The sequence below is a fragment of the Eufriesea mexicana genome, unplaced genomic scaffold, assembly GCF_001483705.2.
Source record: "Eufriesea mexicana isolate 0111107269 unplaced genomic scaffold, ASM148370v2 scaffold2646, whole genome shotgun sequence".
Lineage (NCBI taxonomy): Eukaryota > Metazoa > Arthropoda > Insecta > Hymenoptera > Apidae > Eufriesea > Eufriesea mexicana.
In genome coordinates, this window is record NW_016910740.1 from 2,728,458 (window position 1) to 2,754,376 (window position 25,919).

Genomic DNA, 25,919 nt, shown 5'->3' on the forward strand with positions numbered 1-25,919 from the left:
ATCAATTCTGTTCAATGTATAAATAAAAGTAATTCTATTAAATGAAAAGTTTGCCTTGTAATCTACAAGTATTTTTATTTGTTTAACTTTTCTTAAACGGTACGTAAAGTAAGTAGAGAAAGATGAAGAATCATTTATTTTCTAGATGGTTATTACAGGTAATTATGCTATTGACAGATGCAAACATGATTCGTGAAATCGGTGAAGCTCAATAAACGTAGATGCAATTTAACCGTAAATCTAACGATTATTACAATATTATTTATATCAAAATCATTTTCTGCTTTTGTTACGAAGATGAAAGCCTACATTATATTACTATTCAGTTATTCTTCTATTCAACAAGTACTACATTTCGTAATAGAGAGTACTACTAAAGTAATGTAATTATTATTTTTACTTATTTTCTCTAATTATAAACGTCTATTTAAATTGTTTTTATTATCTAATAAAACTACTGTATCGTTTACAAAGCCAAATTTGTTTAAAGATACAATAATAAAAGAAAAATGTCAACCAATGTCTACACGTTAGCAATGAAAACAGAAATTATATTACTTATCTGTACAAGAATAAATTTTATTACAATTTGTAAAAATTTTGTCTTGTTAAATTAATGAATAAGTATTTTATAATGAGGATGCCTATATAGATGTCTAAGCTTCAAGTGGAATCTACAATGCGTTAAAAAATTAACAATTTTGTAAATATTTATCCATTTCAACTTCAGTGAAACACAAATAGTGTTTTTCAGAAAATAAAAATGTTGTTGTCATTTATGTATAAAAGAGAATTGCACAATTGTTACTTTTATCTTATATAAAAATTTGCATTTTTATTATTATAGTATATAACATATTTTTAATAAAACTTGAAAACTATAATAAAATGTTCTCCAGAAGCATCCACATTACTTACATCAAATTAATTAATCCATAATCGTTAAAAAAGAAGAAAATAAATCTTTTGGCATATGTGTGATGTAGAAAATACTTTTGTTATTACAATTACATTGAAAAGGCAAAGGGAAAATATTACAATTATTTCTTTTATTATAGATGCACCTTAAACGCAACAATTTTGTTTAAATCATGTTCACATTATATAATATTTACTTTGCTTCAATAACAAAATTAAAACTTTTGAGGATTTTTGCAATCTAAATCAAGGAATTTCAAAATCCATCAAATGTAAATATATTGCCAAATATTATTAATGGATAAAACTCACTGCATTTAAGGCATGATTTTTTTTTTTAGTTCTGCTTTTCTTTTTGTTTTTGTTTTTTTTTCTTTTTTTTCTTTTTTTGTCTTTTCTGGATGAACATATTGTATGAAACTGACTGTTGATGGTCCTTAAACTTGCCACGTTACAGGAATGTAGAACAGCACATCAAAATGTTACATAAAAAACCAAATTACATAATGTTTTTTTAACATACATATATATACTGATAAACTTGTCCATTTCATTATGATAGTCACTTTCACTTTAAAAGATATTAAAACTGAATAGATTTAACTTCTTCAGTAGTGACCACCTGTTTGTTCTTGATATACTTCAATAACATCATCATTTTCCATCTCCAACTGAAAGAATAATTTTAATATTACAATACTACTATTTTATAAAAATTATCATTTCAATTATAAATTATAATTCAATAATTAAAAAAAAAGTTATTTACTTTAAAAACCAAAGAGAATTCTTACAATGTTTAGTTCAAAATTTTAAGCTTAGGTAGAACATTACCTGCTTTGGTGTTTCATCGTCATTAATTCTTTTACCATCAAACAAAAACCTCAGTGACGTCATAGGAACACCCTAAATAAAATTTATACACAATTAAGTGTTTCTATTTTATAAATATAACTATGAATAATATGAATATTAAGTAATTTATGATTTTAAAACATAAAAATAACATTTGAAATATCAAATGAAAGATAAAATATTTTTTTTATCATATTTAAAGATACTTTAGTAATAAGTTACACTTAGTTCTTGTTGGATATAGTAAATCAATCAAAACTAAAGTTTTTTGATCCTAATGATTGAAAATTTTATAAATTTTTAACTTTATGCTTTTACTATGTACATAACTTCTGTTATTTATCATGTCATAGAAAAAAAAAAGAAAATTTTATATAAATTCTATAACAAGTTATTTTAAACAGTGCATTATCAAAATCTATCGATAGCATTAAAATACACATTTATTTTGAAAAGTAAACTAACCACACGATCGCTATATGATTTCTTGAGTTTACCCATTTGAGTGGTCATCTTTACCCTAAAGTGAATTTCATTGCTGTCCTAAAAAAAAAAAAAATGAAACGTCGAAGCTGGTTATTAAGCGTCATCGAGAAAAGATGCAAATACAGACATATAAAACTATAACTTCTTACATTTCCAACAACTTTAAGCTTGATGTATTCAGAATTCGCGTCGCCTGGGCCGGCTTCGGGTTTTTGCTCCTAATATGCAAGGTTAGATCGATTAGATTCAAAATATGATTGAACATTCAAATGTTATATTGCACTTATACCACAATATATTGATTAAGAAATTACTGGTTAAAATAAAAATGCTCACCTGATTGTCGGACATGGTAATTAATTAAATATAACAATCCTTGACCACGCGCCAGAACAGTAACCAAACACAAGCACGCAATATGGCGCCGCGCTTTTGTCAGTTTCACAGTCTTCTATTCTAAAAATAAAAATTTTAACGTTTAGTAGCTATTTTCGTTCCAAAAGACATCAATTTTTGACAGTTTTATTTAAAACTCATCTTTGAAAAGTTAATCATAGTTTATACATTTATATGTAAATACATATGTATACATATATACGTAAACCAGATAAATGCTCGTCTTTATCATACAGCAAGTTACTATCACGTTGATTAATTAAATCAAATTTGATTTTTCTTTTTTCTATATACTTAATATAAGATGCTTAATATTATGGTTTATTTCTATGTTAATTGCTTAATTATATTTGTCTTGCTATGTTTATGAACACAAATTTAAAATTTAAATCGATTTTTGTACGTTCAATGTTTTTGTATATGTAACGAAAAAATATGTTTTTAAATCAATTATTAATTTATAACGTATTAACAATATTTAGTTCAAACACACAATAATGTATAATATTGTAAAAATAATACAATTATGTAGATTATAATATTCAGGGAATTAAAACAAAATTTTCATAATTTGCTTTGATTTCTTACGAACTTTTAAGAACATGATTTTAACTTTCTTGTAATTAAGTTTAAGCTTTTAAAGTTTTGATTAATGATGTAATCATTTTATTAATAAGACAAACAAATAAATATGTACAAAATAATAATAAATTATTTAACAGTTGTTTATGTTTGACGGAAAAAATATCTTGTATATGAACAAATACGGTCATGTGTTCTAAAAAATTGGAATCGGTACCTTTTTTATAAATGCTTTACCAATCACAAATTGATGTAAATCATATCATTCGTTACATAAGAATCAGATTTGATGATTGTCTGTTCTTGTGATACAATACCAGAAGAGAAGTTAAAACACCTTGCAAATTTTATAGTATGCCATTAATGTTGTGACGTGTTATTTTTTTTAACCAAATAAACTGCAAATTAATCGGTTAAATTGGCTGAAAACGTACAAATACTGTAGGTAAATGTTATTTATTTTGAATTTACGTGCAAATTACAATTGAACTTGAGATCATCATAAAATGATAAGGTTATGTGCACATAGTTCAGTTTATTTCATATTACTAAGAACTTGTGGAAATATTATCAATTTCGTAAATGAATGTTCGGAATTATTTAAAGAAATGTATCAATATAATTAAGAAATAGAAATTTGAAATTTTGTGTGAATTTTAAGTTATCGTTTGATACGAAGGTTTAATAAAAGTGTTACTTAGGAAGTCTTATATCCTTGCAACCTTGAATTCGCTGTAATAATTGATTTTAATGATTCGGTGTATTATTAATTTCTTTTAATTATCAAATTGCATGTATAAACGCTAATTGTTGTATATATAAACGTTCAACAAGTATAGAACACATTTGTACATTTTTATTGAGATTTATTTATGAAGATATATTTAATAATATGTATAAAAGAAGTGTTTATTATCGTGATTAAATATTTAATTAGATACCCTAATGCAAGCAGAATTTATAAATATTTTCTAATAAAGTAAATAAAGTAAGATGTAGTTGACTTTTATCTTTTATTTTTTTCATTTCTAATTTCAAACAACATATTTAAAATTTAATTGCTTACAATATACAGTTATATATATTTGTCTTATATTTATTCTTTCAAATATATGATTTAATATTAAATGAGTCAGTATTATCTTTATAATTAAATATTGTATTTCTAAAAATATAGCATTTGCAAAACAGGAATAACTTTATATCAAATAAAAAAATATGTCACAAATTTATAGTAGTTATAGTTATTTTGATCAAAACATTGAATATGTTTTATATGAAATATTAAATATGCAAATTTATAGATGGTTAATATATTATAGATAATAATTGAAATAAAAATTATATTGTGTAAAGATAAAATGATGCAAGATGAGCATCTGGGTAGTCCTGCAAGACGAAATGTTTTCAGTCAAGCAAAGGGAAGAATATCACAGGTATTTATTTATCTTTGTTGAAACTAATTTGTTTTATAAGGTAACAAATAAAGATTATGTTAATTTTTTAATATATAAATTCATAAATTTTCATTATAGTTAATATATAAACTTGTATTACAGTTATATCAAAAGTATTTGGACCTATGGACTCCTCATGTAGCGTCAAGATGGACATTTGCTTTTTTCCTAATATTTGTTTTCTTCTTGCGTATATTTATCTCACAAGTGAGTTATTTTAAAAACTTTAAAGATATTAATTAAAAAAGGATTAAATATATTTTTGTGTTTATATACTTTCAGGGGTGGTACATTGTCACATATGCATTAGGAATTTATCACCTGAATTTATTCATAGCATTCCTTACTCCTAAAATTGATCCAGCAATGGAATTTGATGGTAAGTCTTCATAAATATTATTTGTGGGAATGGATATTTAGTTACATAAATTTGAAGTTAAATAAAAATTGTAATGTTAAAATTAGACTTTGTGAGTTGTGATTTTATATAAATTTATAACTTGAAAAAATTTCAACTCTATTTTCATAGTATATTTTTAACAGAAATTTCTTCATAGATGGTGAAGGACCAGAGTTACCTACAAGATCTAATGAAGAATTTAGACCATTTATTAGGAGATTGCCTGAATTTAAATTTTGGTATTCTGTGATAAAGTCTACAATTGTTGCTATGATCTGTACTATGTTTGATTGCTGCAATATACCAGTATTCTGGCCCATTCTTGTTATGTACTTCATAACGCTATTTTGCATTACTATGAAACGTCAAATAAAGGTAAATTTATATCTATTATAGCTTTAAGATATATTATTATAGCTCAATTTGTGATATATTTTCATATTTCTACGTTATTTTATATTATTAATTTATTATAGAAGATAAATAAGTGCATATAATATTAAAGAATGAAATAAATTCTTATTAAAAATAGTAAATAAAAATATAAAATAATTAATTTCAAATTTATTTGCAGCATATGATCAAATACAGATATCTGCCGTTTACTCATGGAAAACCAAAGTACGAGAATCACGAGGATACTTCGAGGTTAATACCTTCAAAGTGAATAGGTGTGAAGTATGCTTGTTGATGGAGGTGCATAAGTGTGTAGATTTCTATTTTCCCAGTATCATGTGGAAAGAAAAAAAATCCTTGAATTTGAAAGCAGTCAGATTTTTTTTTATTAATGGCATTACATACAAATAAAACCATTGCCTTATACAAGAAAAGGTTTAATTCATGAAAGGTGTAATACTAAAAGTATAATGTTATATGGTATATAAACTGAATTGTCGTAATATATTTGTATCATAAAATTTGTACAAAGTATTGCTAGGTTTACATAAAGTGGACACGGTAACAATATGAGCAGTACAGCAGTTGTTAATGTAATATTAAATTAACATTGAATGTAAAGAAAAAAATAATTTATACACGTAAGATTCATAATCTCAATAGTAGTACTGTTTTTTATTTTTTAGTGTATTTTGCTTTCATTACGAACATTCCACGTATAACAGTACGCTTCCTTCCTTATTTTTTAAATCTTTTCTTATATTTAAAAAATTTTATTCAAAATTTATCCTATCGATTTTCTTAAATCAAGTAAAAGTAGAAATATTGGTTAAAATTGTAGTTGCATATTAGTGTCCTTTTTAGTAACAATACGAATACATATTTTAATTCATCAACTTCTTCTCTACTGAAAAGGAAATGGAAATTTCTCCGACTGCTTATGATATACATTAGAGATCGTCATAGACGGTATTTAATCATTTCTATCAAACAGATTTATCGTGAAATAATTTAGTTCAATTTAGGTCAATATAAGACTTGCTGTTGCAATAAAATTGTGTTCTTACGGCGACAGGCGTACTTTAAATGATAATTCATAAATGATGATCATAATTTTTCTCTAATTTCTCTTTATACAAATTTGTATATACAAAATTATTTAATAAACATTAATTCACGGGTCGCCTGATACATAGTAAAATAAATACTAAGTGATAGCATTATTAGAGGGGTAATTTGTCGAGGTCCAAAGATCATTTAAGCGTTACGTTATTTTATCAATTTGACAAATTAAAAGAAATTATGTTATTTTTATTTACTAAATATTATTAAATATTTTACAAATTTTATATTTTACAGAAATATTTCTAAGAAAATTTTCAAATTAGTTCAATGTACTAAGGGTATGTGATATCCTTTGATATATTATCATTTTTCCATTTTTTAGTTTCTTTAGTATCAATAATATTACATTGATTAATTTATGTTAAACTTGAATTTGTACAAAGTACAAGCTGATTTAATTGTATGTAGACATCAAAATTAAATTTTATGACAAGTCAGGTACCATTTTTTGGTCTTTTACTTCATAGCTACTTAATAATACATATCTTTTTAGATCTTTGGACAGAAATTGAATTCCGAGTAACACGTTCTTCTGTTACTGTTGGGCATAATATAACTTTTTGCTTTATATGTAGATATACCATATTTTTTTAAGGACAGTTGAAACTAATTATTTTTAACTTAGAGTCGACCTTTTTATAGATACATGCACACGCAAACACATTCGATTGTGTGTAACACTTTATAAATTTTGATACATGTAAAACACAGTAGTCGATCATTTCATATTATCGAATAATGTGAAATGGAAAATTTTGCGATATATACACGGACTTGGGAATATAGTGATGCCGAACGATTTACGGAAGTGTTTGTTAATACGTATTTACAATATATTTTCGATACTCAATAAAGCTTTCACGCTTACAATGGAGTCGAAATAAATAATGTTTTCATTAACAGTTTGTTACAACAATAAACACTTTTTCTCTCTTATTCAAATCTCGATACAAATATGATGTTCGTCTTATGAATATAACTATTATTAATTTTATTTACTCTTTTTTCGTTTATATCTCTAACAGAAGCTGATATTCAACATAGACGATCACAAACTTGTAATTATAACATAGTTGAGCTACAAGATCTTTACTTTACAATTTTATTTCTTATTCTTTTAATTAATTTTATCGTAATGTCTTAAAATAGACTATGCATAAACCAAAATATTTGATAGTGTAGCAGGCGAGTTTTTCTATTGAAATTTTCTTTTGTGCTGATATATACATTGTTTCGGCTTAAAAAATAATTTACATAGTTCTTTTAATATTTAGTACTCCTTTCTTTCTTTTGTTCGTTATACAATTAAATCTGCACTACGAACATCGGTACATATAACGTTACTATAACGTCAAGTGCACATTTTTGAAGAAAAGAACTATATTTTACGATATAGGTATTTTATTTTCTTTTTAATTGCAAACGGAACTGGGTAGAACAGCAGAAAATTACTGGTGACAATAGGTCAAAGCAATTTTCTCTATTTCCAAACGTGTAAATATATAAAAAATATGAGAAGGTGATAAAATATATTTAGTACGGAAATAAAATGTTAACATCTTAACGATTCCGTTTAACATTAAGGCAGTCTCGTAAATACATTAATATTTCCATCCAATTTGAATTGCAAATTTCTTTCTTTTTACGATTCAACTTCGATTTCACATTTCTGATTTTCTCTAAATTTCCATTTAAGAATAACGTCGACGCGAAAAACTAATAATGTTACCATGTTCCTGTTCTCGTGATTAGACAAAAAAAAGGATTCTCACGGATTTTTCTTTTTTACAGGAGTCCGCTCGTGGAAGTTTGATGATGGGTGTCGTAGAATTTAAACAGGGAAATTGATTTTCCTCCAATACGAACGCGTTCGGGTTTCTCGAGCGGAACAGACGTGAAACGAAGTAAAGAAAGAGAAAAAAAAGAAAGAAAGGAAACGGAAGGAAGTGAGTGTGAAGGAGGCGAAAGTGTCGAGGCACGAATGAACGTGTGAATGGGAGAATGAAAGGTGATCCTTCTAACGCAAATGGTAATTCGAAATAAAATGTTGAAGCATTGTTGCATACCTTAGGATCTTTTTTAATTTCTCCAACCATTCCTTACGACGAATCGATATATCGTTTCCTTGTTAACTCTCTCGTCGAGCACCGAAGATCTGAGAAATACTTTTAAGAGTCTTTTTTCTTCGTCTATGCATTAAGTTAAAAAACAATAGGTTAGAATAAAATTTAATATTTACATTTCGAAGGTCAACCATAGAATATACGAGCATTTCTTCGTTCGCGCTTTAATTAAAATTCAAGGGGTTTTACGTCTTCGAGAAATTCGTTATATCGTAGAAAAAGAAAAGGAAAAATAATATTATATTTTATATATATATAGGGAGATGCAGATCGTAGAATTAATTAATTGGAAATTTTATGAACATTGTGGAAATGAGAGAGTCGATTGTGACATCGAGAACAACGAAAAATTTAATTCAGCCACTTCGTCAAACCATCGCTTTATTATTTTGGCTCTCTATACGCGTTTATTCTTACATTATTCATATGAATGAATATAGAAATGATTATTTTACTACAATGAGAAGTGTGAAAATGGACAAAAGAAATTATATTAAAAAAGTATTTAATCGCTGATTCGTAATTAATTTCGTTTATATTATAGCATAATAATTTACGTAGATATATTTATAGGTTAAATATAAATATTCCTACCCCCACCCCAAAAAAAAGGAAAAAAGAAAAAGGGGAAGAAAAATATACGGGAATCTAGTAAAAACGAATCCTAACGGGAATTAAAATATTTTCCAAGAAAATCAGAATATCAACGATTATAAATTACCTTAAAATAAATAAATATTTTTGTTTTTATATTAATTCTTTCATAAATAGTTCACGAATTCACACGCTTCAATCTCTTCGTTAGTTATCATTCCTTCTTTCTTTCGCTTATAAAGTCAGCAATAATTACTTTGCACAGATATTAAAAATATACGAACATAAAGCTTCTCTTTCTTCTGAATAGGTATCTCTTAGATCTTGGTTCACTTTACGACTATAGAACAGAATGCTTGACACGTTTCTTCGACGATCTAATCGATCCATCCACGAAGTCTTCCAAAAATTGAAACTTCCGATCTTCCACAGTCATTCCTATTCGTTCAGATCTTCTGAGATCGCCTTCTTCGATTTATCTAGGAAAGTGGTGGTCGAGTTTAATCCTATTACGGTCGTGGTCGTCGTCTCGCTTACGGATGAGTCCCTTTTCCTATATGGGTTCGATGGGGGGCAGTACAATCTGTAAATCACACCGTTACCGCATGCAAATGCGATTACTTGTTCTAAATTGACCCCATTACAAGCGTTCTAACGCGACACATTTTTCGAGCGAAGCATCGCGTTTCTTTTCTTTTTCTTTTTTTTTCTTTTGGATCATAACGAAAGTATGAGTCTCTCTTGGACGAATCGAAATCAACTGACGGAAGAGCTGAACGGAAAGTTAAGTGATTTATTACGGAGTAAGGGAATAGAATACCTTATACTCTCTGTTCTCGAACGGGGGGACCAATTGTTATAATACCTTCTTTCTGTGTCCAGATCACGAGCCGTTGTCCATCGTTCGATGTGGTGTTTCACCGTGTTTTGAACCTCGGTGTTTAGGAAACAGTAAAACAACGCGACGAACAGACCCTGAAAATATCAAGTGCCAATTAATACGTTCACTGCCCGACCAATTTTCTGCCTGTAGCTTATGAATGCTGTCATTTATGTAGGATCGGTATTTGGGTGAATTGACTTAAGATAGTGTTGTTTGCTTCTTAATAGAATATAAATAGAATGACGGCGGCTGGCTATGAGACAAGAGAGATTCGCTATAAGCACGCTCTTCTGATCTTTCTTAAACTGACTTTAGACTTTAACACACTGTCTTTGTCTGGCTTATACTGAACTGTTAAACTGACTTGGACTTCTTACATTCATTCTGTCCTCTTTCATACCCAAGCTTTCTTTCTCAATCATGCCATTTCCCACGCAATTTCTGTGGTCCAGGTACTTCAACCACTCTAGATGCATCTCTAAATTTTCACTCGGCTCTACCATAAATATTCTTTGCAGTCAATCCTCTTACACACGGTTACTTTCGTTTTAAGGCTAAACACTCTTGTCACTCTTTCAGTTTCGTACTCATTCCAATCCTACATTTATTTCCTCGTTATATATCGTAACGTGCGGTACTGAAACGTTGTTGAACATTGATATTGAAAAATTTAGAAAAATATATAGAATCAAAAAGCTTAGTTATAGAAAATATTTACCGTGAGAGTGAAGGTATCGCAAATTTCACGAATACGATTTAGTTGTTCAATTTAAACGGTGCAATTAATTTCATCGGTATTTGGTTGCCTGAGAATCATCCGGCACGAGTGACGTGTCTCGAGTCGATTAGCGTTAATGCCCATAACAGTTAACGTGTTAAAGCATAGTATGCAGGTCAGGGTGATACTTTATTTTCGTTGTAGATATTTAATCTTCTTCCATTGCAGGAATATTTCCTCAGATATTCCTTCAAATTCTTATTCAAGGATTTTCTAATGAGTTGCTTGAAGTAGAATGCTCTGTGTGTTAATTTTTACGCGTTGCTTTGTAAGAACTGTTTATAATGTACCTTTTCTTTTGTTGCAGGGGTAAATCCTGGCACTAGAGCAATGGAATCATTCTCGTGGAGCAAGAGGTACCCGGAATGTCAGAGATAAAATTTTCCTGAGACCCAAATTTTAGATATCAACGAACTCGCGTGTTCGAATTCGAATAATTCCTTTTTTTTTAAACGTAATAGTATTTTCCTGATTACGCGTGTCGTTGGGTACGAAAAATTCCGATTAACAAAGAATACTTGAAATTCGGTAATACGTGGAAAATTTGCGAGATATAATTTGTAAATAATATTACATTTGAATTACACGAATCAGCTTAAGTGATAAAAATACGAATCGTTGTATCCAAGTTACTTGGCATCTCGATTGCCATGTAATGTTGCGATATTGTCTTTAAAATATTGGAGAAATAGACGGTGATATTTGTAAAATTTTCAATACATGTTTATATTGCAAGGTACCAAATGCATTATAAACATTGCAAATTCGTTGTAATATTTTAAACAGCTTTCTGTTTTCACGAGACAGCTAATATCTTTACACTGTCGTAATTTCACGTTCCAAAATGGAACAGCAATTATTCGTTGCAATAGGAATTCTTAAATAGTAGCTTCAAGTTCCTGTACAGTGTCATGTTATTTTCTCGTGTCCTTCGAACGACGACTAAAATCTACATTAGCATAATAGCATTGCGTAATATATTGTATTATAATCTGCATTTGAAGCGAATGATCTCTAAGCATATTTACTTTTAGTTTAATCGCATTAACCCTTTGCACTCGAGCGATCACTCGATACATACTTTCGTTTGTTTCAATACCTGGAAGCTCGAGTAACGGGTATGAGGCAATAATTAGATTAGAAGTAACTCCATGTGAAATATTGAAACGAAATATACCCGATGTTCTCTTTTTATTTCAAGAGTTTAGAAAAATATAAGAAAAATTTCGAATCGTTATATCTTTATAGCGAACAAAATTTTCGAGTGCACAGGGATAATTCAAACAACTGATTGCATTTCCTACCACGCTAAACGAGGAATTGGTACTATTGATTTTAATCATCTTATTATTATTCCATACCCTTTTTAACCCTTTGGACTCGAAGATTTTTTCCTTGTGAACAGCAATTCGAAGCTCTTGTTAAATTTTTATAAGCTCATTGATAAAAAGAAAAATCGCTGAAAATAAAATAAAATCGTGCATTTGCATTTGCAACGAAAGAATAAAATTATTTTATTTCGATGTTTCGCGTGTGGTTGTTCTTAATATAATTATCACCTTTTATTCGTTATTTAAGTTATAGCATTGAAACAAATTGAGAGTCAAGTGCAAAGGGTTAAGTATATACATTAGAATCTTTATCCTCCAATGTTCCACAGTCATTTTAATTCCTAAAGAAATAATTTTAATAGAAGTTAAGACAGATAGAGTTAAAATTGATCATTCTTTTCACCACGATGTACCTGATTTTATTTAATCCAATACTCTTTATCTCGATCCAAATTTCTACACTTTTCCATTTACTTGTTTTCAGTACCCAAGACCCAGAATAGGTGCTTAACGCGTTCAACGCCATGCCGGTTTTACGTTAGCCGCCATGTGGGCTTTTCAGGGCTGCACGGACCGGCGAGGCTCGAACGAAAAGTCCCTAGGGACCGGCGTGGCGTTTAACGCGTTAAAAATGAAATAAACACGTATGTTTCCATACGAATTGTAAGTCGTCGTTTGAAGGAAGGCTCAAAGACGTGAAAGAGAAAGAGAATGAAACGATTGCTGAGAATTTCCAAGGAAGAATCCTCAATTGTATCCGGGTTTTATTAAAGGAAAAAGTAACGTTGCGAGCGAGTCTCTCGTGGACGCTCTAGCTTCGCTTTTGTAATGAGATACCTTTTGCTGTTGCATTACCTGCGAAGAAAGTAACACGGCTCGAGTGTAGGAGAATGCATTAGCAACCTGACCCTCTGTGGGTCCAGTCAGCACCAGTACATAAGTCACTCCCAGGAGAGGTATCAGTACTAGCAACGCTTTGCTCGCCTTTCGGTATTGCTGAGTTTCTGCGTTCGTCGCGGACCAGAGCTTCGTTATCAGCACCTGCATCAGAGAAAGAAAGAAGAAAATTCGGTCAAGGAACGAAACAAATTCATTTCTTCTTTTTCCTTTTCGGATTAGTACCGGTGACGTTCATGATCTCTGTGACGCTTTGTCCCTGTGCAATTGTACTCGTGTAACGTTATGCCGAATATTCAAGGTATACAGATAATACAGAGTGAGATTAAGATCGTGGATGATCGATAGAGAAACGATACCAACGGTTACTGTATGTAAAAATTTATAATTTCGGACAAAATTCTGGAAACAAATGTGGATCTTGTGTATCGTTTCCTTCATTTGTAAAGTAATATAAGTCATATGTGAATTCTATTTTCCAAAATTTTTATAAGCCATAATTATGTCATTGTATAGGGTAGTAATGTGTATGTAAGAATACTATGAAACTGTAATGAATGGAAATTTTTGTTGAATATTCCTATTGTAACGAATGTCTTTGCGAGCAGTTACGTCTAAGTGTATTTGATGCTATGAATTCGTAACACAAGATTCAAACTCAAAATGGCTATACCAACTTTGGTATCAAACGTTATTTTTGTATCAAGAAGAAAAGTTTAATTCGTATCGTCCAGGAACGTTTTATTCGGGCTCCTAGCTCAACCTCTGGCTATCAATGACTGCCAAGAAACTACCCTCTTTCAGCAAATTTTTCACTGGCACAGGGTAGTCGAATAGTCGAATTTATTAGAAGAAATAATTTAATTTAAATCATGGAATAATTCTGTTAGTATTAGAAATTACCGCGTATCCACTTCTTAATGATTTCTCAAATTCCCTAGGATTCTGCCGTACCGTCCGTTCGTTGAACTTAAAAATGCCTGTCACGTGGTTGTCTGAGAAGTTATATCTGGTTACCGATTTAATGCAACCCACTTTCGAAATGTGTTACTCGAACGAGATATTACCGTTAAGACGAATTACCGATTAATTATTCAACGAAGGATGCTGAATAACTACCTCTACTTTAAACTTAGAACCTAACCTCAGTTTTATGTAAGATGGAAAATGGCGTTTCAAATTCGCGAATGAGCAATGTTGCGAAAGTGATTCGAGGAAACAAAAGATTCCTCGCGTTTATTCGCGATGCGAGATTTCGACTTGAGATCTAAATTGTGAAATTAGTAATCGAAATTACGTCTCCGACTACGTTTTGTATGCTTCGAAGTTTCGCTACGATGGAACGGGGAAAACACTTAAGATAGATGGTTTCATAAATATCTAGATAATTTTCAATTTCGCTCTTTACGTATTCCGGAGCTTGTCCTCTATTTACGAGCCGGAAGTTTTCGTAATCTCGGATAAAAGATGACGGCCGTTCCATTTAAAAGGATTAGAGCAATATTTCAGGAAGAGAGCAGAATCGCTGCAAATCGATGAACAAAATTGCCGGGATGGGAGAGATAGCGTGTAATATAATAATAATCCTTGTTGTATCTTATTCATTTTGTCCATACGATAAACACGGTTCGCGAGTAATTGTATAATGCGAAATTATAAAAAATCATGGCATGCTACCTTTTTCTATATCGTACGATGTGGGTCATATAAAATATTGCAAGATTTTCTTATGAAATTAATAAAACGGGGATGAAACATTTTGGGCATTTTAAAATTCGACGGAATTTATTTCAACCTAATTTCCCTGTCATTATTGTGTAACTATTGAATCGTAAAAATTATGTTCTCCATTGTACCAAAGTATATCGTTCATGTTCCTCTTTCGAATAAATATATTTAGATATTCGTAATTATTTATTTAGAAAATATTTTAATTAATACCTTGTATGATAGAAAAATAAAGGCCCACCCTCAAAGAATTTTCTACTGTAGCTTTGAGCACAAATTTCTTTGTTAATTAATTATTAGTGATTACTGGATGTAGTGTTTGAACTATTGCCGAAGATATCGATAGTTTGTTATTAATTACTATCTTTTATGGAATTAATTTATGAATTACATGCACATATTATAAGAATAATATTATTAGGCATGTTCATGTATTGTTTTTCTTCATATTTTACTTCCAGTTTCAGATATTTAGTATTTTACACGAAAAATCATGTCAGTTGATATTATGAAAATCATGACGCGAAATAAATATTAATAACAAACTAATCAGCATTAAATTGTGTACGAAAATTATATAGGAATGTTGCCTATAGTTCCAGTTTTAAGATACAACTATAAAAGTTCGTGAATTAATTACAGAAACTTGGTGATGTGTTAATTTTTCAATGCCGAATTAAGTTATTTAAATGTGCCGGGAGCACATAATCAGAGTTAGTAATTAATTTAAATAAGCCAATAATATTCGAGATAGTTCAATCTTCGGTCAGCGCCATCTATGATTTTGGACTGGAAGTTCAAAAAAGTAACAGGATCATAGAATGTGCGAGGAGATTTTGCTGCACATTTTAGATAACATTTCTTTTTTAATCATACAGCAATTATACGTAAATAATACTTACTGTTAAATTTAAGAATTTATCTTCACTAATAATACCTTTATTATTAATTGATATATTATTGATTATTTAGAATTTGGGCTCTATAAAAATAACAAACAGAGATCAAAAGATTGAATGAATAATACCGTTGTGAATACAAGAATGATATATATATTATGTTGTTTCTCTGTAAAATTATAATAAATTGTATTCTTTTTTCGTAGATTGTTATATGTTAGCACGATTCCACTTGGTACTAGGATTACGCGTAGCTAGCTACGACACTGTCGAGGCTGGAGAAGCGGGCAATGGCTGCCTAGCGGTAAAACCGCGTATACACTTTACCGACGAATATTTTCTCGATTTAATCGAATTAAAAACTGTTTTGACAATTCTATTTCATAGTTTCTTCTTCAGAAAAGCCTACAGAATACGATACTGTGTAGCAAATTCGTGACAGATAAAGAACTTTTCGTAAAAATGCAATAATAGCAAGCAGAGTAATAAAAATAGTATTTATTTTCAAATTTTCGTAATTGTAAAATTATTAATTATAATTATTCAGAAAGACAAATTATATTATTGTTATGAACATTGATAAACTCGGGATACTCGCACCTAATTTTTAACACAAGAGTGAACCTTCTCACGTTCTTACTTTTTATGTAATACTTAATTTTAGCCAAAAATCGTATTTTTTAGAAAGAAATTCACAATATTTGGAAACTATGGATGATAAAGCAATTACAGTTATTATCGCAGATTTATTATTATTACAGATTCTTTTTCAAGAAAGTAAGTTCTACAAGGTTCACCTAATGGATGTTATAAACTTCTGATAATTGAATAGAATTTCTGATAATCGAATGAATGTTGACATGTCGATTCTAAACAGCGAATACCGGGGATAGGGAATATTCAGATATTTTTAATACTTACCCACATTATCATGAAAAGGAAGACCACGTTGATGCAGAGTACCAAAATGGCCGGAGCTTGGTAAAACCAGTCATAAGCATGAGACACCATCCACGGACAATGCTTGCCCAATGCGACTTCCTGTGAACAACGTTGGTTATATTTATTACTGGAAACTGGGCCAGAGTCAACTTTACGAGCAAACGTAGTTGGGTTTCCTTTTCTTCGCTCTACGAGGGACAGAGAGCTCGTTTCGATGATACTTTAGCTCGTTAACTTCGGCTATTTACTACACGGGATGTTAAGAAAGTTTAGAAAGTTTCGCTGTACGCTGAGAGACGCAGGTTCAGTACGACGAATGTTTTTAGGAAAACGAGACGTGTAATGAGCGCAAATAGAGCTAAGGGGTAATTACATTTGGTATTTACCTCAGAAATCGTTGTACGTAAAATATTCCAGTACCCGAGTTGAATTTATGTAGAAATACTTGGAAGAATTACAAGACTGATCCTAATTTTAAGCTGTCTCAGTGATACGATTACTATGAAATTACTAAACGCGATGTCTAGAATAAGCAAAACACAGTTATAGCAGCCTTTTATGTTAGAAATTATCTAGCACGAATCACTGATAATTAATTGTTGTCATAATCTCGTTCATGTTTTCAACTCGAGTTTGTCTATCTATCTATCGTTAATAATTACTGTGCGTTGCAGAGAAGGAGTCTGTCGTTTCAGCACAGGGGCAAGGTGGTACTCTATTCCCTAGCATGATAGGGTACAAACATGATCGCTCGTAGCCTTCTCTCTTCTATGATACTACCTAAACCATCTTCAGGTTTAATAACGTCGTACGTTAACACTAGAACTACCGATCTTTAGTGGGCACCTAATTGTAACGTGCACGGATTATAGTAATTTCAAGCGGTACGATGAATATAAGCGAATATATTGGTTACAGTTCTTTCATAATATGAGTTGATACCAATTTTATTCTTAAAGCAAGTGTATGTGTTCGGTGATTGCAAAAAGGAAAATTCTGGGACCAGTCATTTTGACTGGGTTGGTAGTTCTAGTGTTAACATAGGCGTAAGACATCCGTACAATTCCTATATTCGAATAACACATTGCAAGTCTGCAAACATGACAGTAATACTGTACGAGCAACCAACGATTATTTTCACTTATACTTTATAAATATCGAATACATATTTAACATGTGTATGAAATATAAGTATAGTTAAATAAAATTCGCAAATGAACATTCATTGGAAGAATTTGAAGTTAATTCTTTAGAGATAGTCTACGCCATTGCATCTATTAGTTGCGCCTGTTGCACTTTATCTCGCTTTCTTTGTTACATGGTGCTATATGCCTGGGCTAACAGGAAAGAATTATTTCTGCCAATAGTTTAACGATAGCAATTTCGTTGCCTTTTCTCGTACGATTGTACGCGGTCGAGGGATTCAAGCTCGATCTAGAGGAGGTATTTTAAAGGATGAAAAATCCTTAGTCAAATTGACGTGCGTCCCACGGGAACGTTTCTTCCTCTTCCTGATGTGTATCGACTACTCTTCGCAGTCCTTATTTGCTTTTCGCGTCACGTTCCTTGCCAGTGCGTTAACGCGGATCATGTCCCGAGGCTCTCGTTCGATATTTCTCGATACTAGCGCCACCTGCGCCAGGAAATTGGGGGATCGACGGAATCCCTCGGATTTTTGATCTCGGCTACATTCTCTCTGATCGTGCACGTATACCGGATGAAGTATGCAACGCGCGTTGTGTTCTACGTGGGTTACGATATTAAAAAATTCCATTTTCGTAAAACTTCGCTGTTTTCTTTTTGAATACCACGAAGCTACGTTTTCTAGAGGCTAGCAGAGGTAGCGTCCTCTTCTAGAGGTTCATTTTTTCGTATATTCTGCGTGTAAACGTCTCAAAGTCTGATGTTAAAAAATTTAATGAATACCTAAACGATTATTGGCGCTCAACGTTATTCGAATATCGTATTTTTATAAATAATTTCGTAGATTACAAGTGAAAATCACCGACATTTTCACCGACGTTTGCTTCGTAGTGAATTTAATTTCGCTGCTTATGGAAAATTGCTATAGATTCTAAAGTTATTTTATTTTTAGAAGACCATAACGGTATAAAGGTCTCTTGACGTTCTCTCGTTTTATCCTCTGATCCTATTTCAAATTTTCACAGTAGTTGGGGGGTATAGAACAGTTACGAGGTGTTTCTTCGCACCTGGTTTGCTTGGTTCATGATGCCTTGATCCAGTGATTTCGCGATGCCCCACATGGCAATGAAGAGCACCGGCATACCTGTAATTAGACCGACACGGTTTATTTTCATTTTCCATGAGTCATGGTGCACTTATTTGCATTGCGATAAAGATAAGTTTGTCGTGATTTTACGAAAAATAAACACAACGTTTACCAACTATATTACGAAGGAAATTAATCGTTTTAAGACGTGTATTTAATAAAAATTAATATGTATATTTTACCAAAAATTGGCTAGTAAAATTAGCTATTAAAATATCTGTTAGTTAAAGTTAACATTTTGACTGCCATATATTTTTTATATGGTATACTCGAGGGGAGGGGGGGGGGAACACGATAAGATTTCCATTATTTTTACTATATAATGACGAATTATCAAACAATATGGAAAAACAAAATGCAAATTATTAAGCAAATTATTAATGTCTTCCGTTTAAAGTTCTCTATTTATTTATGTTGTTCAGATATTTAAAAATTGGTTAGAATAAAACAAATATAAGTTTAAAAAATTAGTATCGCCGGATACTGGTAATCATCATGGTCCCATTGAGGAGACAAGCACCGATCACTGATGACCACTATGGCAATCAAAATATTAACCGAATGTAAATCGAAGCAATTAATACAAGACAGCCAATTGCCACGTAGATAAGTATAAAATGACACAGTAAAACTTTACCCCAGCCTATAATGAGGCACAGTCTAAGCTTGATATTATCGCCTGTGAAAGTCTTCACGACCAATAGGAACAGATACAAGCCTGAAACAAACGTAAATTTTACCTTTAAAAAATGAATTATCGAATGCTCCGTTCAAAACCGTGCCACGAAATGACAGATAATAAATTTGGAAAATGAACAGACAATAAATTTGGAAAATGGTCAGGCAATAAATCGGTATCGTTGGTTAAAATAATCGTTTAAACGACACCAGGAGATCGAATGTCAGATTGTCAATGGATAATTAATAGATACTTAATAGATAATTATTCGATATGAAAATTAGATCGGAAACGCGATTTTACGATCGAATATCAGATTGCTAATAGATAATTAATAGGTATTTAACTAATAATTATTTAATACGAAAATTGGATCGAAATCGCGAAAGCAAGTAAGCCATTTAGAAATTTCTGTACGATATCAAGAAGTTGAATTTCATTACCTTCCACGAACATCCAGAAGTAATTGGTCAGCTGGAAATAATTGAACAAAGACAGGAAGGCAACGCAGGTGGGCACGTCCGGTTGCATAGAGACCTGAAAGATGAATTATTCCAGTTCACAAATCCGTTCAGCCTTGTAGGATTAGACGATTATCTAGCATTATGAGAATTTCTGTGATTTCGAAATCGTATTCGATCCTTAACGTCGAAGTAATCATTTTTCCAAATGAATTCGTTTTATTCCCGATTTTTCTGCGGCTACTTTCCCGGGCCAGACGACCAGGAAAATGGCGGACGGGTGTTAGTAATTAAAACTGGTCGGTGAATTGAATTTCACAGGGTGGTCAATTTCACCGTAACCGTTTCATCGTTCGTATAGACCATTTAATTATCGAAAAAGCAAATGTGCATCGACCATTCCGAGGCCTTAATTAATTTTCCTTTCTACCGATTCGTTAGCCTGACTGCCAGAGATTTCGCGAATGATGGACCAACGCGTTTCCGATTGGGAATACCCTGTCGAAGGAAATTGTTTTTCAGAGTAATTCAGCGAATTTTCAAAAGCATTTGCCTTTAGGAAAAATAATTCGGATATTTTCTTTTTGAAATCAGAGCGTAGAAGAGAACAAAATTTTGTGTCGAGGCAATCGTAAATTTACGTAAAAATTTTGTCCAGACAATCTTAAAAATTTTCGTACAAATTTTGTGTCTAGGCTATCGTAAGAAATTTTCATAAAAATTTTGTTGAGACGATCTTAAGAATTTTCGTAAAAATTTTGTCGAGACCATTTTAAGAATTTTCGCAAAATTTTGTCGAGACGATTTTAAGAATTTTTGTAAAAATTTTTTAACGTGGAAGCTGACTGTTCTACTCTCCACTAATAATGAATATCTTTTTTTGAATTTATTAGAAGTTTGGAAACTTTTTTATCCGAATTATACGACAACGTGTATTAAAATTTTTCTTCCATTTTTCCTCCTCCATTTTAAAATTATAAACTTCTACATAATTTTCATTCATAAGGTAAATTAGCACTAAATTAATATCATCGATTCATTTCTGCTGTTCGCTCTTTGCGAATTCATAATATTCGTAAGCATGGAAACGAATAAAACAAGTATTATTTATTAGCTCATTTCCCTAATTCCTCTGCTTCGAATCACAAAGTTATTTAATTTTTCCCATACCAAGAGGATTTAACTAATTCTACAAAAATTTATTTTATTCTTTACTTTATTCTCTAAAATTTAATTTATTATTTTAAAAAATGATAAAACTACGCTGTACAATTTAACGATAAATTTAATAGCGAAATTAATTTGAAATATAACAAGTTCTTATGTATGACTAGATGATAATGAACTTCGAAAATATCTTTTCCTCGATATTACTCAACTCGTTTCGATTTCTTCTCGATTTCACGAAGACTTTAAACCGTATCATTCCTTTTCAAGAGAATAATCTAACTTCTCGTTTCAGCAACAAGTGGCGGTATTTTAGTTCCCTCCATTTTATAGGTCAAACACCCTTCATCCAAAACCGATAACCATTCTCACTTTCTTGTCCTTTCTTTTGCATTCTTGGTCGAAAGATTTCGCAATGAAAAATCGAAGTCTTGAAAGAATCGCATTTTAAATCGAATGATCTACTGCTACATGCATAGTGTCGCATCACATGCACTGAACACATGTACTTGGTTCTATGGTTACAAGGGACACCATAAGAAATACCGCATATTTTTATTTTCGAGATGTCAACGTTTAATTTTTATCAACACGAATTCATACTAACAGAGGAATTTGGTCAAATTGAACAATTTTTTTGAGCACATGAAATTTATTTCCATCCATTCTTCCTTTATAAATACGTAAATAGTGTGCCCTACAATCCCACGAATAAAGAAATTAGGATTTTTTCGTACAAAGTGTACAATATTTTCCTCAAAACGGAGTAAATTCCGTAAAATAATTTTTCTTGTTTCGAGAAAAAGAATAGATCGGTTGCATAAGTTCAAATGGGACACAGAGTCACTGTGAAAAGAGAATTTTATCCCTAGGAAACGAATGGGGTCCAACACGCTTCAAACTTTTACGATAAAACATTTTTATGAGATACTTCCGACGTTGGCTGCCATTAGCCTGGTTTTACTCTGAAAAATAATAATGTTTAATCCTCAAAAGCTGTCATACATAAGTAGAACCCTAACTTTTCCTCTTAGTTACGTTCGCAGTATAGAGAATGGAACTGTCTTATCAAGTTTTCTGAAGAATTTCACGAGATAAATAAATCATCGTTGAAGCAAAATTCTCATGGGGTGAAGCTTCGTTTCCAAGCCAGCAAAATACCTGCATCACATTGTTCAGGATCCACATCAGGTCTGCGAGGATGTAGGTGAACATCAGGTTCGTGTGTATGTTGTTCCTGATGCATCTGAGTTCCCTGAAACAAAATTAACTATTTATCATATTATCTAATACGATTTAATTATGATCTCATCGAACATCCGGAATTTTATTAATTATCAATCCAATCTGAACCTGACTCGATTATTTTTGATAATTTGTCATATGATAGGTTCGGTATTAAGTTGGAGGATGATTACGAATACGTTTCCTTTTTCTTTTTGATCTCCATGTTCTTATTTACAGTCTGTTTAGATGACAATGAGTAAATATATACAACAAATTAAATTTCATAGTTAAGATTCTGTACAAAATGAGATCTACCAAGTGTCTTCTTCTTAAAAGGAGGGTGCAAGCTCTTATGGTCATAGATTTAGTTGAAACTTTGCAGGTTTGTAGATTTAATTATTCAATTCCAGAAAATATATCATTATAAGAGCAACTACTCGATAGTTTTTGAGATATTTATGATTAAAGCTTTATTATTCTTTGTTAATGGCGGATGAAATATCAATAACAATAAGAACAATTCTTTATTTAATTACAAAAGACATTCAAACACAAATATTAAAACTCAATTACAACTGACCTATGTCCAATCTCTCCGGTTTGTTCTTTCTACTTTCATACATTAGACGAACATACACAATTCACACACACCTCAACCATTACACGCATACTCATTTATCACAATAACCTGAATTTTTGGATATCGCCATTAAGCTACAGCGACACTTGATAAATATTCGAAATAAATCTGTAATTACGAAAATAATAAAATAATAATAATAAAATAATAATAAGAAAACTGTAATCATAAATATCTCGAAAACTATCCAATACTTGCTCTTATAGTGATATATTTTCTTGAATTGGATGACTAAATCTACAAACCTGCAAAGTTTCAAGTAAATCTATGACTCGAAGGACATGCACTCTCTTTATTAGTCATCTGTGAATCAGCTTATATTATGGCGATGTCGTATGATTAGGGTGGTTATGCATTCGTTCTTTGCGTTTCTTGGCCAAGCGAGTTATTTTCTTCATATTTCGTGATTATGAATAAAAATATCATCCTTATCATCATTAGATCGTATGCTGTATATTACTGCTTGTTATTACAATTGCTTTTCTCTTCCTCGCCGTGTATCGATATTTCTGCGTAAAACGTTTTCTCCTGTAAATTCTGCTTTCCTATCCTGGCCAATTTTAGAAGCTCCATGATTTCTTATTACTTGCTTACTTACAAATTGATACGTTGCAACAATGCAACCACGCAACAACTTGCTTCCTTATTCACCGCAATAATTCCCTAGATGAGGAGAAACGAGGAAGGCAGGATCCTCATTATTAAAGAACATCCTATCTCGTAACGTGAGGATTCGTAGAGGTCCTAGTTACCAGGTATATTTATTTCAACCATGACTTATAGAAGTTATGGGAACTTATGGGATATGGATCCCAGGTGAAGGAAACTGGGTAACCAATTTTCCCACGAGAAAAATGTTTCTTACATGCATTTCTTCTTCGTTTATCAAATATGGCTACACGTCTGTACGACGATCAGAATAACATTATATTTATGTTAAATAATTATGTTAATAACTTATCATTATCAGCAGCCGAAATATTTAAAAATTCCCTTCATCCCTTCGTTTATGTAAATTTCTTAGCTCGCCACGATATTAATCGAAAATGTCAATACAATTGAAAATTTTAATCAAAAACCTATAGAAATTGAAATGGCTATAGTAATCCAATAGATTCTGATCCCTTCATTTCTGCAAATTTTTGAGCTCACCACGATATTAGTCGAAAATGTCAATACCATCGAATTATTCAATCAAAAATCTATATAAACTGAAATAGCCATATCAATTCAATAAATAAATAAACGAAACGCATAGTTAGCGTATAGTTATCGTACAGCTAACGTATATTCACGTATTATTCGAGCTAAAGGTTTTATGCGGCCACTGCGTTCAAATGCATTTGCCGGAAACCACGGATTCGTCAGGGAAGTGGTTCTGAAATTCCAAACGCTTTTAATAAAATATCAAGTACTTCTCGGAATCGAGCAATACACGGAATTTCCTATGCTACGGATAATTCATACTGTCGAAATCCTCCTCTGCTCGTTACACTCACCTCAGAGAGTTCGGAGTGTGCTAATTATACTCGAACGGTCGTGTTGACTAGTAATTTTCACAGTGGTCTAAAGTAAACCTCGATTTCATCATCTCTAAAGGAGGAGATACAGTTTCCATTTTCATCTCATCTCGTCAGTTATCTTATCTTTAATATCCTCCATGAAACTCACGATTGATCCTGAAAAGCTACCGCTTATGACGGAATTATCTTTGACCTTTGACATGTTGATCTCTTGTAATTAATTCTTAAGAAAATGGTGTTGTATGGGTCCCTCTCCCATGGTTGTTGAATGTCAGCTGGTCGCAAGTATCCTCGTGTGGCGCTGGTGCTGCTGGAAGTGACGAAAGGAGAAAGGGAAGGGATAGTTTTCGTCCTGGGCCTACTGGTGGACTCATCACGGTAAGGCTACTCTAGCGGGCCCTGCCTTAGACTTAGATACTATTGGAAGGTCGGGAAGTTATATATAGGAAGCGGAGGTTTTCCAAGGACTTGCGAGAAAGTCCTCGAACCTCCTTGAAGTTGGAAGACATCTATTGGCGAGAGTGAGAATGACGGTCGCTATAGTGTAATCCTATTACCGATTAGTTATCCTGATAACTGAAAATGTTTGCTTTAACACGCTAAGTGCCACGCCGGTCCCCAGGGATCAACCCAGACTAGGACCAAAAGGTGCTAACTTCTTCGCCATCTTTGGACCAAAAGGTGCTAACTTCTTCGTCATCTTTGGACCTAAGGTATTAAATTCTTCGCCATCTTTGGATCTAAGGTATTAAATTCTTCGCCATCTTTGGGCCTAACGTTTGGGAATTCCTGTTATAACAGTTGGTACAATATTAAAAAGAGCTAACTTCTTCGCCATCTTTGGACCAAAAGGTGCTAACTTCTTCGTCATCTTTGGACCTAAGGTATTAAATTCTTCGACATCTTTGGACCTAACGTTTGGGAATTCCTGTTATAACAGTTGGTACAATATTAAAAAGAGCTAACTTCTTCGCCATCTTTGGACCAAAAGGTGCTAACTTCTTCGCCATCTTTGGACCTAAGGTATTAAATTCATCGCCATCTTTGGACCTAAAGTATTAAATTCTTCGACATCTTTGGACCTAACGTTTGGGAATTTCTGTTATAACAGTTGGTACAGTATTTCCGAGCTTTATTAACAC

The 25,919-nt window shown here is 31.6% G+C and overlaps 3 protein-coding genes across 7 annotated transcripts; 1 reads left to right on the forward strand and 2 right to left on the reverse strand.

Moving 5' to 3' along the window:
• Nucleotides 1–1,266: 1,266 nt before the first annotated feature.
• Nucleotides 1,267–2,692, reverse strand: LOC108550333 (small ubiquitin-related modifier). Its single transcript, XM_017904058.1, has 5 exons — nt 2,596–2,692; nt 2,409–2,477; nt 2,239–2,316; nt 1,753–1,824; nt 1,267–1,589 (listed from the first exon to the last, which is right to left on the reverse strand). Exons 1-5 carry the CDS (start codon nt 2,608–2,610, stop codon nt 1,527–1,529), a joined length of 297 nt encoding a protein of 98 aa, XP_017759547.1. The 5' UTR covers nt 2,611–2,692; the 3' UTR covers nt 1,267–1,526.
• An 856-nt stretch (nt 2,693–3,548) lies between these two features.
• On the forward strand, nt 3,549–11,382 carry LOC108550362 (protein RER1). 5 transcript variants are annotated; one of them, XM_017904096.1, is made up of 7 exons: nt 3,549–3,682; nt 4,594–4,673; nt 4,797–4,901; nt 4,977–5,073; nt 5,252–5,469; nt 5,669–5,742; nt 11,301–11,382. In XM_017904096.1, the coding sequence occupies exons 2-7, from the start codon at nt 4,599–4,601 to the stop codon at nt 11,317–11,319; spliced, it is 588 nt and encodes a 195-aa protein (XP_017759585.1). In that variant the 5' UTR covers nt 3,549–3,682; nt 4,594–4,598; the 3' UTR covers nt 11,320–11,382. The 5 variants fall into 5 exon arrangements, with proteins under 5 accessions (XP_017759585.1, XP_017759584.1, XP_017759581.1 ...); XM_017904095.1 differs by lacking the exon at nt 11,301–11,382 and adding an exon at nt 8,407–8,800 and having other exon boundaries at nt 5,669–5,790; XM_017904092.1 differs by lacking the exon at nt 11,301–11,382 and adding an exon at nt 8,407–8,800.
• Dh44-R1 (Diuretic hormone 44 receptor 1) lies at nt 9,771–13,507 on the reverse strand. Its single transcript, XM_017904097.1, has 3 exons — nt 13,180–13,507; nt 10,153–10,307; nt 9,771–9,915 (listed from the first exon to the last, which is right to left on the reverse strand). Exons 1-3 carry the CDS (start codon nt 13,369–13,371, stop codon nt 9,771–9,773), a joined length of 492 nt encoding a protein of 163 aa, XP_017759586.1. The 5' UTR covers nt 13,372–13,507.
• Nucleotides 13,508–25,919: the final 12,412 nt, after the last annotated feature.

What these genes read in the sequence shown, in the direction of transcription:
- LOC108550333 (XM_017904058.1), bottom strand. An exon ending in AGCTTAAAGTTGTTGGAAAT is followed by an intron (nt 2,317 to 2,408) that starts GTAAGAAGTTAT and finishes TTTTTTTTTTAG; the next exon opens with GACAGCAATGAAATTCACTT. An exon ending in ACGATGAAACACCAAAGCAG is followed by an intron (nt 1,590 to 1,752) that starts GTAATGTTCTAC and finishes TTATTCTTTCAG; the next exon opens with TTGGAGATGGAAAATGATGA.
- LOC108550362 (XM_017904092.1), top strand. Translation starts at nt 4,599, where the DNA reads ATGATGCAAGATGAGCATCTGGGTAGTCCTGCAAGACGAAATGTTTTC. An exon ending in CAAAGGGAAGAATATCACAG is followed by an intron (nt 4,674 to 4,796) that starts GTATTTATTTAT and finishes CTTGTATTACAG; the next exon opens with TTATATCAAAAGTATTTGGA. An exon ending in TCCAGCAATGGAATTTGATG is followed by an intron (nt 5,074 to 5,251) that starts GTAAGTCTTCAT and finishes ATTTCTTCATAG; the next exon opens with ATGGTGAAGGACCAGAGTTA.
- Dh44-R1 (XM_017904097.1), bottom strand. Translation starts at nt 13,371, where the DNA reads ATGCAGGTGCTGATAACGAAGCTCTGGTCCGCGACGAACGCAGAAACT. An exon ending in CCGTGTTACTTTCTTCGCAG is followed by an intron (nt 10,308 to 13,179) that starts GTAATGCAACAG and finishes TGATATTTTCAG; the next exon opens with GGTCTGTTCGTCGCGTTGTT. An exon ending in TCGAGAACAGAGAGTATAAG is followed by an intron (nt 9,916 to 10,152) that starts GTATTCTATTCC and finishes TGTGATTTACAG; the next exon opens with ATTGTACTGCCCCCCATCGA.